Here is an 18,522-nt window from a genome sequence, read left to right as displayed (position 1 = left end):
GAGGGAGATGCAAGAGGGAGGAGATATGGGGACATATGTATATGTATAACTGATTCACTTTGTTATAAAGCAGAAACTGACACACCATTGTAAAGCAATTATACTCTAATAAAGATGTTAAAAACTAAAAAAAATTTTAAAAAATTTAAAAAATAAAAAAGAAATCATAAAGATCAGATCAGAAATAAATGAAAAAAAAAAAGTCTATCAGGATTTCAGATGTCTAGCAGGCACAATAAGAGGCTTTTTCACCTGGACCATCTGCCATGTACAGATGTGGAGACTATCCCTTGCCATCAGATTTGTAGACTAGCCTGTACCATCTTAACATCAATAGTGACAACACTGACCACATGTACTAAGTGAGATTTTACCTTGAAAGTGCCTGGAATGGTTCTTGGCACACTGCTACATGACCTGAGCTAAGATTAGTTCATTTTGTTAACTTGCTTATGTATTGTTTCTGAATAGGTTCTATGGAATAGTTTCAGTAATTTTCAAATAGCCTATTTTATCTTCCCTAGCCCACCTAGGATGTGAAATATATATATATATATACACATATTTAAATTTTTATAATACGGGCATTTTCACCAGAATGAAAGGAAGGAAGGTAGGAAGAAAGGGAGGGATGGAGGGAGGTATAAAAACCTACCTACCTTTCTATCTATCTATCTGTCTGATGAATAGAGAAAAGGTTAAAGTTAGAAATAAAGAAATGCCTAACCACATACTTTTTCTTGGGATGGATGTGGTTTATGGAGGATGCTACAGAAGATGCCTTCAGGTTCATTTGCTTGGTACCCTGTCTATTCCATCCAAAACTGAGTCAAGGGAATAAGGTTGGAACTTGAGACATCATCATAATTAAAAAAAAAAAAAATGTAATGCCCACCACAGTAGCCCCTATCAATGGCTAGACTTTTGTTTTATTTTTATCTACCTGGCCCAGCTGAACTATTCCAGACCAGACCAGATTTTCATGTGCATTATTTTATAACAAATTTTCAAATATGCTGAAAATTCAAAATAATTATACAGTGGATACCCATATACCCATCACCTAGATTCTTCAATTGTTATATTTTTCTCCATTTATGCTATGGACTGAATGTATGTATCCTCCCAAAATTCATATGTTGAAGCCCTAATCCCCGATGTGATGCTATCTGAATGTGGGATATTTGGGAGATAATTAGGTCATGAAGGTGGAGCCCTCATGAATGGGATTAGTGCCCTTATAAGAAGAGACATGAGAGAGATGTTTTCTGTCTCTGCCATGTGAAGATACAGCAAGAAGATGTCTGTCTACAAACCAGGAAGAGGGTTCTCATCAGGAACCAAATCAGCTGATACTTTGATCTTGAACTTCCCAGCCTCCAGAACTGTGAGAAGTAAATTTCTGTTGTCTAAGCCACCCAACCTATGGTATTTCTGTTATGGTAGCCTGAGCTAACAGCATTTGCTTTTTCACATATCTAAGCATCTATCTATCCATCAATCCACCACAGCTGTAGCCATCATTGTTCTTTACCCCTAAACATTTCAGCATGTGTTTCATTAACTAGAGTTCAATAATTTATGTCTCTTTTCTATTATAAGGTAAAATTTACATGCAGTGAAATGCACAAAGCCTAGTACAATTCAGTAAGTTTTAACAAATGCAAACATCCATTTAACCCACACCCCTATCAAAATATAGAATGTGTCCATCACCCCAGAATATTCCCTCATGTTCATGCCCAGTCCATCTTGATATCAATACCAATCCTGAAGCAACCACTCCTCTTCTGCTTTTCTTCACTATATATAAATGAGTTTTGCCTGTTTTAGAACTTCATATAAATGGAATCATACAGTAGGTACTCAGTTTGATTTTGAGATTCCTCCATGTTGTTGAATGCCTGTTAATTTCATTCCTTTTATATTGCTGAATAGTATTCCACTATGGAAATATATCTTAATTTGTTTATTCATTCATGAGGACATAAGGGCTCTTTGCAATTTTTCCATACTATGAGTAAAGCTGCTACAAACATTCTTGTTCCTGTTTTTTTTTTTTTAAAAAAACTTATGGGTAAACGCCTAAGAATGGAACTGCTGGATTTTCAGTGCATGTTTACCTATTTAAGAAACTACCAACCCTCTTCCCAAAGCTGTTATTCCATTTTACACAACCAGTAAGAATGTATTCTCCACAGCCTCACCAATATTTGAGGGAATCTGTCTTTTTAGTTTTAACCATTCTGGGGTGGGGGGCGGGGGGGGGCGGGGCAAGGTGTGGTAGAGACTCATCTCTAGGAATGCTCCCACCAGCTCCTGCCCATCGGAGCAAAACCTGCCTTTCACTGAGCATTCTCCCCCAAGGATTTGCCTCAGAAATCTCAGGAGGAGAGCTTACATCTCATTGGTTTATGTCTTCTAAGACCCTAAAAGAGAAGAGGAACTCCATCTATTATTTGTCCACCTCTCCTCTATCTTGCTTAGAAAGAAAAGTTTAAAATACCAAAATAGTCATCTAGCTGGATCAAGTTGGCAAGTTCACAGTTATCTTTTGGTTCATGATATATTTTGATGCAAAAGATTCTCGCTTCTAAATCCCAGCCTTTGTCTCTTTCCATCAAGATTTAGCACCTTCAGGGGCTTCCCTGGTGGCGCAGTGGTTGCGAGTCCGCCTGCCGATGCAGGGGAACCGGGTTCGCGCCCCGGTCTGGGAGGATCCCACGTGCCGCGGAGCGGCTGGGCCCGTGAGCCATGGCCGCTGGGCCTGCGCGTCCGGAGCCTGTGCTCCGCAACGGGAGAGGCCACAGCAGAGGGAGGCCCGCGTACCGGAAAAAAAAAAAAAAAAAAAAAAAAAAAAAGATTTAGCACCTTCAATATTCTAGAGAGAAGTCCCCACTCCACAGGATCAACCTCTTTTCCTTTGGGCTTCCCTAAGAACCATTCTTCACATTATCATAGCCAGCCTGCAAGGCAGGATTGATGTCCCCTTTCTGCAGAGGAGGTCACCGCCTGAGCTGAGGGTCTCAAGCACAGGACTTGTGACCCTCACACACGTTTCTACCGGTGACCTTCCCCTGGCAGGCAGCTCCCTTGGGGTGCACTTTGACACAGGGCTCTGAGGCTCCGCCTGCCCTCCTTCCACCTTCACCAGGGAGATGAGTGCACTTCGCCATCTCCCTCCTCCACTTCCCACTCCAGGCCTATTCATCTTCCAGCTTGCATCCTCTCCCCTTCACACCCTCTTTCTTCCAACGCTGCTCAGTTATCTCATAAAACTATTGTTCCCTCATCCTTTCTCTCTCTTATTCTCTTCCATATGGGAACTAAAATTGTATCCTAAGCTTGCCTGATGACTTCCAAAGTCCTGCTAGTGGTGTAAGGAACTGAGACATAATGAAGGACCAATGTCGTCAACATCTCAAGCCCTTGAAAGTACCAAGAGGTCCCTTTCAGAATCTCCACAAAAGAACCTTCTACTTTCTCAACTCCTCCTAATTAAACTGGCTTTTCCTCAAGTACCAGCATTCTGTGTAAACAGAAAACTTTTGTCTTCACTATTGGGTTTCTGCTTTAATTAATGGCATCACAGCAACACTGTCTTCTATTACTTTGGTCGCAAAGATACAGAATGTCAGTTACATTTGTCATTTAAACTGCAGCACTATTCTGTGAAAAATCATGCAAATGCCAAACTGACTTAAACTTCTGGAATGAAATCAGTTTCAAAATGAGGACTTGCCTTTTTTCCTACTCAGTTTTAAATATTTGTTATAAGAGTTTCCTCTTTGGCATATTTTCTTTTATATAGAAATGCAGGAAGTTTCACGAGCACCATTCTCAACATCACAGCTTTATATGTAGTATCCCTACCTAGAAAGTATACATTATTATGATCCCATTTTACGGATGAGAAAACTGAGAGTCGTAAAAGTTTAGTAACTCACACCTAGTAAGTGACAAAGACCTTAGATTGGCGCACTCCAGTTGATGCTTTCTTAGCCACCATGCTGTCCTTCTTCCCTGTATTGCCTGGGACGACCCAGCATGCAAATTAAAGCCTCCCAGCATGGACTGGAATAGGCCATGATTGTGTGATCCACCTCCGCATCATTCTCTGCAGCTGCACAATGTTCTTCCCTGAAAAATTTTCACATCTCACCAAATCTCAGGAAGACAGGGAAAGAGATCAGAAAAGGTTCTGCAGGGAAAGCAGCAAATCCAGATCTTTAGTAAATCCAGAGCTCTTTAAAAAAAAAAAAAAAAAAAAAAAAGCTGTATCTGGAAAAAAGAGTCTAGCCATGCAATTAATAATCAACACCTATTATGGATTTTCAATAGCTCTTACCTGGTTCTGAGAGTCGATACAGAATATGGTCTATGCTTCTGGTCTCTTCTGTTCTCCAGAGTGCTGGGCTTTCCTTACTAACTTGCTCTAATGCCTTTAACACAGACTGACTAACAAGATACTACTGAACAGAGACATTGTGGGTGGCAACACAGTTAAAGACTAAAAGGAGTGAGAGCCCAGATTTGGTTGTAGGAGCTGACCTTTTTCTACCAGCTCAGCTGGCTCTTCATCTGATGCTGACAATGTGAGGCCGGAGTCCATTGCCTCTTGCAGCCTATCATGTTGTTACTGACTTCGTCCTTATTTCAGTAAGTTTTGGCTGCCTGTGGTGGACACCCTCACTTACACTCCACTCTACTCACTTCTATTTTACCTTCTTGGACTCAAAAGGCTGGAATTTCAACAGCATTTTCCAGACTCTCTTGCAGCTAGAATTCTAGATACAAAATTAGATTCCTCAAATTAGATATGGTTGCATGAGAGCCAGAAGGCAGAAGTGAGGCAGAGACCATCTTCCCACCCTTTCTTAAGCTGTTTCTGCTGATAAGCAAGATCATTAAAGATGAGCTGATTTTTTAGCAGCATTAGTCCAAGGTTCAATCTCCAGCTTCTTGGGTATTGAGAGGCAATTTGGCAGCAGCAGCCACAGCATCTTTATTCTGGCTTCCTGAGCCCTGGACAGCAGCTGTGGGAGTATGTCCTGAGCTGCTTTTTCCAGGTGTGATCTCAGAAGCTGCCCTGGTGAGTCAGGCCCGGATTGCCCCACATCCTCCTGCTCCACCTCCTCCATCATCAACCACATAACCACTCACAATTCTTGAATGCTCACTATGTGTCAGGCACTGAATGTTCTACATAAATCATTTTATTTAAACCCCCAAACCACCCATGAGAAAGGTACTATTAATATTCCTTTGTTTCAGATGAGTCTGCTGAGATTCAGAAAAGAGAGGTACATTGTATAGGATCAGAGCAAAGCTAGCAGGTAAATGAGTAGAGCTGGAATTTGATCCCAGAACTGCCTGGCTCCAAAGATTGAGCTCTGTCTCTTTAAACGTATTTGAGGACCTGGGACCTATTAGCAGATTTGAATTGTTCATACATGTTATGTTGCTGAAAAGACATCATTCTTTTTCCCCTTTAACGATCTACACGTAGAAGCCAGCCTATTTTGTATCAAGATGTATCCAGATATCGAAGAAGGCTTCAATCTAATTAAACAGAAAGGCATTTGAAAAATCCAGAGGTATCACTTGGTAAAAATGTGACTAAGTCACACCAAGATCACTTTTATTGTAAAAGTTAGAGAATTGAGATGAAAGCAGACACAGCCTTCTTCCTGCCTCTGGGAAGACCACAGCTGGGGGTACAGGCATGAACTTACCAGGCACTCTGTTAACCGCGAGGTTTCGGAAATGGCTGCCTTTGATCATCTCCACGGATAATCGCCCCGTTGTGGCATTGTATGATAGCCCCACCAACAGCTCTGGCGCCCCTCCATGCGACAGCGACTGCGTGGATGAAGCACTGTCACTGTGAGAAACTGCAGATGGGCTGAGCGGAGACTCTCCACTCTGGAGGAGAACAACAAAGGATCCATTGGCCCCACTGCACTCCTCTCCCTTACAGAAAGCCGATATTATGTTTGGTGAAATTGTGGCCCAGTCTCCACTGCTGCCAAAGATTACTAATGGTGCACTCGGTGTGAATGATAATAGGGCCTGGGGAGTGCAGTTTTGGATGGGATCACCTGCATTATTAGCAGACATATTAGTTTCAAGAGCTGTCTCCATTCACTCTTTCCTCTCTAAAGACAAAATGGACAAAGATGTTATTACTAGTGTAAATCAAACCCTGGAAGATACATGGAGAGCTACCAGGACACTTAATATAGACCCAAATTTCAATGAGTCTATATTAGACCCATATGGAACCCGTCCACTCCAGGCATGAGTTCTATGGAACCCGTCCACTCCAGGAATGAGTTCTGCTTCTGTTCTCTGCAGCCTCTTGAGGAATGTAGCAATACAGGAGGCATTTTGTCTTCTCCAGAAAAGAAATGACCACTGGCCGTCTACCACCCCATAGAACATTTGGCCCCTGGTTCTGCTTTTTCAGGTTGTCAGGAATATGGCAGATGCCACATTTTTTCTTCCTAAGGAGATGAATTATATTGAACGTGAACACTTTTACAACTGTTTAATGAGGAAGCTGACACATGGACTGTGCATCTTAGAGACCTTGCAGGTACCAGGGGAGCCCAGCGGAGTCCACACTTTGTGCCATGTATTCATGCATGTGCTTCTCTAAAGCACCCACCTCTATGCACTAGACACATTGGGAGGAGGAAAGCAAAGTAGATCAGGACGTTGACTCCCACTCAAGGAACATGAGTGGGAGTGGACCCTGAGGGGAAGGCCAGCCAGCCTCCCAGACCCACAACTGCTCCAACCTTTCTTCTCAACATCTGCAATCATTTCCTAAAACTTCTTATCGGGAACCCCAATAAATAAATGCATTGAAAGAAATTAAATATTCTTCACATCTTAGGAAACTACCCTGTTTACCAAGCCATGGCCATCCCTGTAGAGCCCATGGAGGCTTTCATGGAACACAATTTGTGTTCCCTACAGGGCTAGGTGGTTTTGATAGATGCCTTATAGCCCCTGCTGTCTGGATGATGATAACCCAACAATGAAGTATTTGCCTAGTTTGGGGTGAGGGCCACCCCCCTCCCCTGGGCTTGTGCAGAAGTGTCCATTGTAGCACCTGTCACTGCACAGCTTGCCTCTCGCATCAAATTCTCAACCTTATAAATCCCTCAGTCCACAGGGCATAGCCCAGTGTGTTGCTTATAATCATGCTCAACAAATAACTGGTGAATGGGAGAATTTTTACCTTCAAGGTTCTTTCACACTGGCTCATTTCCCCCACTCAACTCTGTGCCCCCAGCACAGGGCCTAGGGCCCGGCACAGAGAAACAGGGGTGTAATAATACCTATCCTTATGCTTTACGGTGCAGGATTCCTCTGACCTCCTGTGGCTTCTGTTTCCCAGGATTTCAGAAACACTCTACTCAGAGCTTAAGAAAAAAGAGGGATTTGAACAGAGTTGAGACATGATCTGGCTTATGTTTTAAAAGGCTCCTTCTGGCCCCCGTGTTGGGAATAGTCTATAGAGGGCAAAGGCGGAAGCAGGGAGATGACTAGGAGGCCATTTCAGTAATCCAGCCGAGAGTCAGGCTCTGGTTAGATTTTCAAGATAGAGCCAGTAGGATTTCAGGTGGAAAGGAGAGAAGTCACAAGTGACTTTTAAGATTTTTGACCTGAGCAATTAAATGCATGAGATTGCCTTTAACCAAGATGGAAAGACTGCAGGTAAAATAGATTTAGTGAGGCAAAAATCAGGATTTCGAGTCTGGAGGTATGAATTTTGAGACATCTGTTTAAAATGTAAGTGGCTGGATCTCCCATCATCGCACTCTGGACTTTCTGGCTCCTTTCCCCTTCCTCAGACAAGTCAAGCTCTTTCCCACCTCCTGATGTCTGCATATGCCAGCCCCTCTGTCTGGAATCCCTGTCCTCCACATGGCACCCAGTCTGGCTCCCTCGATTCCTTGAGTTCTCTTGTATCACCACATGAAAGATACTTTCTCTGACCTTCTAAAGCAGCAGCAGCCTCTGCCTCTTTCTCTTTGCCTACCCCAGTTTGTATTTTGTCACCCTCCTCCACCAGATTGTACGCTCCGTGAGGGCATCACCTGTTTTGGTCTTTCCTGCATCCCCTCTGCCTATACGGCACCTGACATATAATTGGTACTCAGCAAACATTTTGGAATGGATGACTGATTTGTCCAACAGCCCAAGATAGTTACCCAATCTTTTATGTGATTTTTAAAAAAGATCCTCACACTGGATGACATATAACCCACGGGAAGAGAGGGTTACCCATCTTGTAGACATAAAAGCTGTGCTGTATTATTTTGAAATCTGAGGGACACAGAGGATGGGGCATATGGGAGAAGCCCAGTCATATGAATGGAAGGTCTTAGAAGTGGCTGGAGTTCAGGGCTTCCTATGCAGCCTATGTAGGCATAACTGTTAAGGACCTCACCTTGAAAGTCCCATCATCTCTGAGATGCATCATGATGCATGCTGGGGTCAGGACAGGGGGATGGATGGTAGGACCACTTATCAACTAACGAGAAGGCCAAAAAACCTCTCCCAGTTTCCCCGTGCCTTCCTTCACAATGCTGCTGTCATTTCCTAAAATGGACAGGGAACACATCCGTCAGGTTATAGCGACTACGGGCACACACACAAAAAAGAAAACCCATTGTACCGTGAAGTGCAAATCATGTCTCAGAAGGATGAGGAGAGCCAAATGGAAAATTAAATTAAGGTGTTTGAATTCACGGGCTGCATGTACTAAATCAAGGGCTGACAATTCCAGATCCTCAAACGTAGTACATCATTAGCAGCACCATTTAACATACTCACACTGATATTACTTCTTGGCTCCAGAACCAGAGTCACTTTCATTTCCCCTTCTTGGTGCAGGTGGCTGAGATAGAAGAGCCTCTCACCCATCATTCTCTCCCAGGTCATCTTGCGGGTGGCGTACAGGCGGAAGCGGACAGCACAAGCAGCCACATCTTTGGGCTCCAGCTTGGCGAAGGTGACTTTCTCCTTGAAGATGGGGTTGGGCCCTCTCTGTATGTTCGTCCTGCCCCTCTGTTTCTTGCTGGGCAGCAGCACGACATGCACTTGCCAGGAGTTGATGCCACTTCGGTCCTTATCTGGGAGGCCCTGTGCTCTTACAATGGTCACTGTGAGCTTCTGGCTGGCAGCTCTATATTCAAAGATGACATCCAGGCCACCACATTTTGAGATGGGCTCCGGGACCCCAGATGGCACTTGAAAATTGATTCCATCCTGTTCCTGTTGCAGACAGAAGGAAAGATTAGGAATGGAACAATGCCTAATACATCTTGGAAAGATGATGCCCCTCTGTGGTCCTTCAGAACCTCATTCTTTTGGACTGTTACCATATATCCCTAAACATTAGAAAGGTCTGTTTCCTGGTCTCTCTCTCCACTGGACTGGAATTCTTTGAGGGTACAGCACTGGGCACATGGTAAGCCTTCATGAATGCTTTTGGAATGAATGAACAAAGCTTTTATATTTTGCAAAGTGCTTTCCTCTATACTGCCTCTCAAAAAAGCACAATTGACCATTATCATTGAAACCAACTGAGATACTAAGTCTAAAACTAGTCAATTATGCAACTGCCAAAAGGTAACTTCCTCAAGTCCCCAGGAGAAATGGTTCAGCCTGGGCCTGTGCTCTCTGAGCCAGGACCTCCTGCAGATAAGGATCCTAATGGGGGTCACAGACAGGTGATCCTTCAGTAGATTTTCAATCTACGGGTTAGAAAATGTTCAGGGCAGAGCTTCTCAAACATTCGAGTGGACTTGAATCATCTGGGAATTCTGATTCAGTAGGACTGGGGTCAGGCCTGAGATTCTGCATTTCTCAGGCCACAAGGATGTCCAGCTGGACTCAAATCACTCTTGGAGTAGCAAGTGTTTAGGAAGGTATCCTAAACCCTGGAGACAGAACACCTAGGTTGAAATCATAACTCTACTATTGACTAGCTTTTTGGCCATGGCCAAACAGGCCAGTCTCTCTGTACTCCAGCTGAAAAATGAGCATCAAGGTACCTGCTTGATAGAGTGTTGTTGTGAGGTTTTAATAGATGTGGGAAAATACCCGGCTCAGACCAGCCTCCATAGATACCTATTCCCATCACTGGACTGATGCTATTTATTTTCAAACACAGCCCCTCATTATGAAATACACTTTTAGATAGCAGTTCACCTCTGCCAGTGAGATCTGATGACCTCCCTGAGAAAACTGAGCTGAACTATTTACTTTACTATAATGAACCACCCTCTAAAAAACTATTACTAATGTCAACATAATTTGATTTTTTTCCTCTGAAGGCATGCCTCTTACTCATAACTAAACTTTGGTTTGATTCTTATTATAAATCAGAAGCAGTTCTTCTTTATGTAATTGAACACCAACTTTGCTAATTCAAAGAACTCTTTATTTTTAAAAATATAATGATATACTTCAAAAATGCATGTTCATCAATGAAATTTTCCCATAGATCTAGGTGAAAGTGCATGGTTCTCTGGAATGAGACATGCTTAGGAACCCCAGGTCCATCACTTACAACTTTTAGGACATTGGGCAAATTATTTAATCCTTCTCACTTTCTGTTTTCCTCAACAGCAAAAGGGGGATGATACCTACTTTATAAGGTTGTTGTGAAAATTAAAGGACTTGACACATAGTAGACATCTAATAATTGCCCTCTCTTTTAAGATGCACATTAATGTACCAAGAAAATGTAGGCTTCTTGCAAAATAAGGGAAGCTTTTTACATCCTTTCCTCTGAGTAGGCATTCATGTGTGAGTGTTTCTATTCAGAGGTACTTAGTTTCAAGTGATAAAAGTGGTTGCTATAGAGACTTCTGAATACAACTGACTAGTGTAGATATAATATTAGAAGCAAGTCTCCAAGGAGTTAGACCAACTCAAAAATCAAGTCACAGTCTTCCGTTCAAACTCCCATCTATTTTAGCCTACCTTTGGTCATCTCTATATTGCTTGCTGGACCATAAGTAGTAACAGCTAACATCTACTAAGCCCTCCCTTATGCCAAGTACCACATTAAACCCTTTATGGACTGTAAAAGCCCACTCTTATGCACTTCAGAACTTCTTGGCCTCCCCTCCTGTTCCATTTTCCCCTACAGGCTGTCTGGGCTCTAAGTGGCTTCTCCCTGGCACAATCCAACAAAGTCTTGCCTCCCTCCCATGCAAGGTAACTCTCAGCTCCCACCACAGGCCTCTCCTTTGATGTCAAGGCTTGGAAATTTACAGAATCCTGCTTGGCACTCATGTATATGAAGTCCAGAGTGGGGGGGCAGGGTGGGTGGTGTTAATACCCCATGTAATAAATTGTTACCCCCTTGGACAGATGTCCTGAGACTAGTTTATACAGCTTCTTAAGGTATGGTTCCACAAGAGCAAGCCATGAGTCACCATTAGTGGTAGCCAACTCCATTAGACATTCTCATACTGGCTCTCCCTTCCCTGCCTCACTCTTGTCGCCTGGCATTGCATGTCCTAACAAAGCAGGCTCTGCTTTTGGGAAATCCAGCTAAGAAACATTATCTTTTTAGACATTCATATTAACCTAATGAGGTAGGTATTTCAATATCTTCATTTTATTGGAGAGGAAACTAAGGCTTGGAATGGCTAAATAACTTAGCTCCTTGCCCCCAATATCATATGCCCAGCCAGAATTACCCAGGATTTGCCAGTATTAATGCTCAAAGTTCCAAGCTTTACGGGGAACCATGATGTCTACCTTCTTCCCCCACAAACCTTTCACCCTAGCTATTTATAAGTATAGTAACTGTGTGAGATGAAGAGGGAATAAGACGGAAACATCTTATTGGAAGTTGGAAACTTCCAACTTATTGGAAGTTGGGAGTTGGAAACACACACTACTTTGAATTTCATATCCTTTTAGGCCCCTGCTCTTGATATTAACTAACAGTTCCTAGTTTTGTCATCAACTTCAACACCAAGGTTCAAATATCCTAGTTAATGAGCATCTTCCCACTTATCTATCAGGCTCTCTGTTCAGATAAATGCTCACTCCACCTGCAGGTTTGTGGTGAAGTCCTGGGGAAAGGGTCTGAAATACCTGTCCTACGAAATTTGAATCAGACACCGCTCCAGGCAATGGCCAGGCTCTGGATGGGGACAATCCAAGCTGTGGTCCATGAAAACTGGGCTTCGGGGCCCCTTCCTGGGCTGATCTGAGACCAAGATTTGTGAAGGCTGATATTTTTATAGCAATTAATTATTTCAACACACTCTACCTATCACCAGGCAACTAAAGGCGCTCCTCTTGCGGGTACTGTTAATACCACTAATCCATCTGACCTTCCTGCAAGGCAAAAATCTCTTCATTTTTATCCCCATTTGGCAGATTTTAATTAACTTCTCAAGGCCAATCAGTTAATCAGTGGAAAGCGGAGATGAAAAGTGGGACAGCTGCCTCTCTGTGCACTCAAAATCACCAGCCACCCTCCCATCGTCTTCCCTGCCAAGCCTTAGGTCTGCAGGAAAAAGTCGACAGCCTTTTCCAGCAGAGAAGAGTAGTGCTTGCAAACCCATCAGCCTAACAGGTAGTCACACTGCATGACCAGTTCCCTTCTGAGGCAAAATAAATGATTCCTTTAGCTCTCGTATCCTGGGTTTTTCTGTAAGATGGGGATACTTGTGCCACATTGTCAAAACCCATGAAGATATAAAGATTTTCTATCAAACTGAAAGGCTTTCTGTTTTAGCAAGATAGTGTTAATGTCATCTGTAAACAGATGACAATGTCATCTGTAAACAGACCCACAGTGTGTTCCCGATGCCAGATACACAGGGGAAGACAGGCTTCTTAATACAGCTAAGAGGCAAATAAATCAATTCTTAAAAGGCGAGCTAAGCCTGCAAAGCAGGCATTTACGGGAACTGCCTCCGAGCTGCATCTGAGGTTCTACTGTAGGAGCACCGAATTACAGTTTTTGTCTCAAAATAGATAGGAGGTTGAATGGGGCACACAGAGATGTCTGGGTATTTTTGGAGTCTGAGAACATTTAGTGCCCTCAACACCAAATCTTCTACTAAGGCTCCATGAGGCAGGCAAATGGGAGGTTACCTAGAGAAAGCAATTCCAAGGCTAATGGTACAGTTATCAAGGGGAGAGACTGTCAATAGGCAGGTAAACAGTTCTGTTTTGTTTTTGTGGTGAGAGCCAAAAAGAATAGTATTTTTAAACATTAAATGTTAGTGTGTGGGATGTGATATGACTCTTGGCAGTAAACTGGTAGGGAAGTACAATTTTTTTTTACAATACGTATAAGGTTGATAGCTTTGAGGGTCTCTGTATGAAGGTTTGCTTTCAACCAGCCACAAACCACCTATCTGTGTTGCCATCTCCGGTCCTCAGCAGTAACACAACACCCAGGCACACATGCACCTGTGCCATCTCCTTATGCTCTCTCTACCTGCCCCAGTGCCTTAGCAGTCAGGCTTTGAAACATAACTATCTGTGATTATTTTTCTTCTCCTTGATTTGGAGAAGCATTTGAGCATTTGGTGTTTATGACAGTCCCGGTCCTAATAAGAGATTCATCCTGTTTATTTTCTCAGTCAGACTGATGCGAACAAAATCCATCCACGCTTCTCCTTCCTCTATTTGCACAAATTAAAGTTTCATATAGTTACATGACTTATTTCATCAAAATTAATTTCAAAGTAGGTATTAGACACCATTATTTAATATCTCTTAATGTCATAGAATCATAATGAGAGGGGTCTAGCTAATAAAGAATAACCATAAGTGCCTGTAAGATAAAACAATGTTTGTAAATTCTTATCACGGTGCCCGACACAGAGTAATTGCTCAAAAATGGGAGTTTCTATCATCATCACCTCCAGTCATACTTCTGGATGTTTAGGCATATTCGGGAGTACGTTTCAATTGAAAAAGAAATGTAGACGACGCATCTTTTATCAGAGATTTATCCAAAAAGCAAAGTCAATGGCCAGAGGGTCATGATAGACTAATGCCATCGCCTAGATCTTCAATTCGATTCGGAGCTAACAAATATGCTCAGACTGCAAGATCTTCCTCATGATATCTTGTTATAATTTCATTTGCAGGGGCATTGTATTTTAGTTTCATTTTCAAATAATTCTCACATTCAAAGAATCATAACTCAAGATTTGGTGTAAATAAAAATAAACTCCATTTAATTGAAACCATGAAGGAAATAATCCAGTCTCCCTAAAGAACTGAAAACCCATTATATAAAAAAAGAAGCCTGATTGTTGCTGGGTTCATTCTGCCACCATGCTTCTTTTTATTTTTCCATTTTGATAGATTCCACTTATATATGATTCTTCTATTGGTACACATAAGGGCTGGGCCTTGGTCATGTGAACAAAAAATATATTTCCATTAAAGGCTCTTAAGGTGTTTGTTCTTCAAAGCAATGCTTCCTTCTTGGAGAAATTTTTTTCTTGAGGGATGGAGGAGGGGAGAAAGAGGGGGGAGGAAGAAAAAGAGGGAAGGGAGAGGGGAGGGGAAGGAGAACGACCAACCAGAGAGCACACAATACTCAAGCAAGAAAGAAATGGAAAACAAACAACTTGCCTCTGGACTCCACACGGAGGAGCTGTCAGTGGCATAGGAATCTTCAAATCTCCGGTTATTAAAAGCGGTCTCCATCTCCAAGCTGCCCTGTGTGGACTGCCGGCTGAGGCTGCGGACCACGCTGGTCTCTTGGGGAGATGTGCCATGGTGCCTGGTGTCCCCCACCTCACAAGGGGGCTGTGAGTGGGCAGAGATGGGGTCATCTTCACCATAAGACAGATTCTCAGAATAAGTCAGTTGGCTGGCTCCATCCAAACCTAAATTTGCAAAAAGGAAACTCTTTCAAATATATTACCATGTTTCACCTTTTTACCTAGAGAAAATGAGCAGTAACAACTACACCAATCCAGTCTGCAAAAACAAACTCACTAAACAACACCTGCAGAAACATACTTTCATCTATATGGTAGATAAATTTGGTCCATAAAATCGAAACCCATTAGTTCATTATGTAGGGTACAAGAAGGTTTAATGCTTTATAATAATATGAGTATAAAGGATGAGTATTATGTGGATAAAATAAACACATTAGCATTTGGTTGGAGCTAATGACAAGACCTTCGGGATGAATCTAGAAAGCAAGAATAGTAATCAGCTATAGAGATCATATGTTCTCCTGGCTTTACCATTCTTCCATCTCTCTTCCATGTTCACCATATCACCCTCTGCTCAAAAGGCTTCAGTGGTTCTCTCAAGCAAAAAGTTCTCTACTTAATCCATGGAAAGAACACTGGACTTGGATTCATATGATCTGAGTTTAAATCCTAGCTCTGCATTAAGAACTTGAACAACATTTGAACTGCCTTAACCTTTGTTTTCTTATCTATAAAATGATGATAAAAGCCATCAGAGAGTCATTGTGGACACATGAAATAATATCTGCCTGGCAACCACCAGCCCTCTCACAAATTTTAGCCTTGCTTACCTGTCTGGCCTCAACCAACCCAGCAAATCCCATTTGCTACTACCTCCCAACTCACAGACCACTGTGGTCTCACAGGTCCATGAAAATGTTAGCTGTGTATTTTGGTTCACAGCAGTCCTCAAGCCCTCCCTCCTGTCCTTTCCTTCCTGTCCATCCAAAGCCCTGACAACTCCTGAATCTTCCCTGACTCCTTCAGGCTCAGTGTCTTTCTCAGGCTTCGTGTCATCCTATTCTCTCTCTGTTCATCCCCTTCCTCTTCCTCAGTGTCCAGGTTACCCTCAGATAATAAGGAAAAACTGACAGGGTCTCCCTAAGCAACAGCTCTCACCCTAACTTGCTTCCACATCCAGAAAGTAGCCAAGGATGTCTTATCTCTTGGGCCTCTACTCTTCTCCAGTGGGCCCCATCCCAGGATGATAGAAAATTAGAGATATAGACAGGATTAGTGAGGATGACGAAGTATATATGGTAAATTCAGCTCTTATTTACACACTGTATGATAGCAATCGCTCCCATAGTTGGTCTTAAAATCTGAGCTAAAACATAACGTCCTTGAAGGCGCTAAGCCACATCTATATACTGCATAGTCTTTATCCACCAGTGGGTTTTACTAAATCTCAAATACCTTTAAAGGCTAGGCAGATAAAAAATATTTGAAACAGCCAGGTGTGCAGCAATATGGAGTGGTGGTGACAGTGGTTTAGCAGACAATATATGACTCACCTACAATAAACACTCAAATTTTAAAATATGTTATCACCCTATGCAGACCATATAAAAACATCTTTGGGAAGACTTGGTTTTCAGGGCACAACTTCAGACTCCTGATTTGGGATTTTGCCAAACCATGGCAAGCCATTGAGATGTTCCCCATCTGCCCTGTTATTCTTAATAATTCACTTCAGGCCTCTTGGAAGCTCTGTCATAGGGCACCTAACATCTTTACATTCACATTTTCCGTTATTTGGCAAACACCCTTAAAAAAAGGCCACAGAAAATAACAGAACAAGGGATATTCCATATGCAAAAACCCCATAACACAAAGCAGAATTTTCTTCTCAGGCTCTAATTAGCCCATCCATTCCTCACATACACGAACACTAAAATGTCCTATTAAACAGTGGGTCATCCATCAACGTGTGTAGCACCCAGCAGGATCTCAGCACAAAATCTCACTTTGCCAAGAAATTACCCCCATAAAATTGTCTCATGACTTCAACTCCTACGGTGATAATACTTAGATCAGTAATAATGGAATTTTCAAAAGCTACATTAAAGCCTTGAAAAGCTATTCATAACTGAAAAACATAAGAACTATATTAATGTAACAAACCATTTTCCTTGACAGACAAGCAAGGAATGAATTAGAAAGGCAAATCTGGGGCCAAGTCAAGTTGCAAGGAGGGGGAAGGGGAAAGGTGATTCACTGTTACATAAAGCAGTCTTCCTGTGCTTTAAGTTAAAGAAGGTCACGTCACCTTAAACACATATGGAAAAGTAACTGCCTGTTGTCGAGAAATGTATCCTGGCTTCTTAGAAATTACAGGGCATAATTATGTCACATCAACCATATTTATTTTAGTACAGGAACGTTTTTAGTTCATATCCCATTTTGATGGAGTGTAAACCTATTATCCAATTACTTTCTTTCCACTCCCAGACCTCTCCCTCCATCACCCATATACCAATACTTTTGCTAACCATCTGTGATGGTCAGTTTTATGTGTCAACTTGGCTATAGGCCTCAATTATTCAATCAAACAGTAATTTAGGAGTTACTGTGAAGGCATGTTGTAGGTGTAATTAAAGCCCTTAAGCAACTGACTTTCAGTAGAGGGGATTATACTACATAATCAGTCCATTGAAAGGCCTTAAGGGGAGAACTGAGGCATCCCTGGAGGAGAAGCAATTTCATCTATGGACTGAAGCTTCAGCTCCTTCCTGAGAGTTTCAGCCTATCCTTTCCAGCAGCCTGTTCTGTGGATTTCAGAGCTGTGTATTCCAGTGGCTTACACAGCCCCTACAATCGCATAAGTCACTTCTTTGCAATAAATCTCTTGAAATATATATATATATATATCACCCTGAAATCCCCTTCATATCTTATTGATACAATCTTGCTTGATACACCATAAAATCTTGCTTGATACACCATCCTAAACAAAGTGAGCACAGACTCTGGGGATAATTGACCTGTTTTAAATGACACCAGGAAGGTAATGACTAGCTTCTATGAAACACCCTAAGAACTAAATATTTCACAAGCAAAAATAAGGCTTTGCTCAAAACAAACAAACAAAAAGCCCAATAAGTGGGCTCTAATTCTGCAGCCCACCTTTCGTGCGTAAAGACCTCATGTACTACTTCTGATTCAGATCACTTGGTTCAAACCCTCTTTGACATTATCAGGAATACAGGGACAATTAATGCACAATAACAGTAAATCAGATACGTGAGAAAGGAAAGAACTTGCCTGGAATATGAAGATTTTTTACGTGGGTTTGGACCTTGAATTTCACTGGTCCAACATTTTGAATGCATTTTTGAAGTGAAAGAATTGTCTACAATTAAATTTGATCTTAGAAAATTGTGTTTAAGGTAGAGGGAAAAATAGCTAAATAGATAGAGAAAAGGCAACAAAAAACAAATCCTCTCTGGGGTTCATGCTTAATCTTTTCCTTATTCTTTACTGCTGATGCAAATTCATTGATCTAAAGATGAACCAAAAAAAAAAAAAGGACACAGAAAAAAAAATCATGCAATAAAAATTACATTTCCATGGCATTTGATAACCTAAAATTTAGCACACAGTTAATCATTCCTATGAAAATCCTGATGATTTTCTTCAAAATCTACAGGTAATTCATTTAATGTAGTGGACTTTTTCCTCTGTCCGATAGAGAAAAAATTAGCCTTTCTATCACCATCTGTCAAAAAAATTCAGAATTGCA

At 41.9% G+C, this 18,522-nt stretch overlaps 1 protein-coding gene across 2 annotated transcripts in view; it reads right to left on the bottom strand.

Annotated features, from left to right (window-relative positions):
* The window catches only part of SYT16 (synaptotagmin 16), a 127,989-nt gene that overhangs the window by 14,934 nt on the left and 94,533 nt on the right, over nt 1-18,522 (bottom strand). For both annotated transcript variants that reach the window (XM_028496098.2, XM_024117666.3), the window contains 3 exons: nt 14,647-14,903; nt 8,851-9,291; nt 5,736-5,925 (listed from right to left, as the gene is read on the bottom strand). In XM_028496098.2, the coding sequence (XP_028351899.1) occupies nt 5,736-5,925; nt 8,851-9,291; nt 14,647-14,903 (888 nt within the window). The remainder of the gene's footprint in view (nt 1-5,735; nt 5,926-8,850; nt 9,292-14,646; nt 14,904-18,522) is intronic.

This window comes from Physeter macrocephalus, chromosome 11 (assembly GCF_002837175.3).
Source record: "Physeter macrocephalus isolate SW-GA chromosome 11, ASM283717v5, whole genome shotgun sequence".
Lineage (NCBI taxonomy): Eukaryota > Metazoa > Chordata > Mammalia > Artiodactyla > Physeteridae > Physeter > Physeter macrocephalus.
Note: the sequence above shows the minus strand (reverse complement) of the source record. Positions and strands in the feature narration are given on the sequence as shown.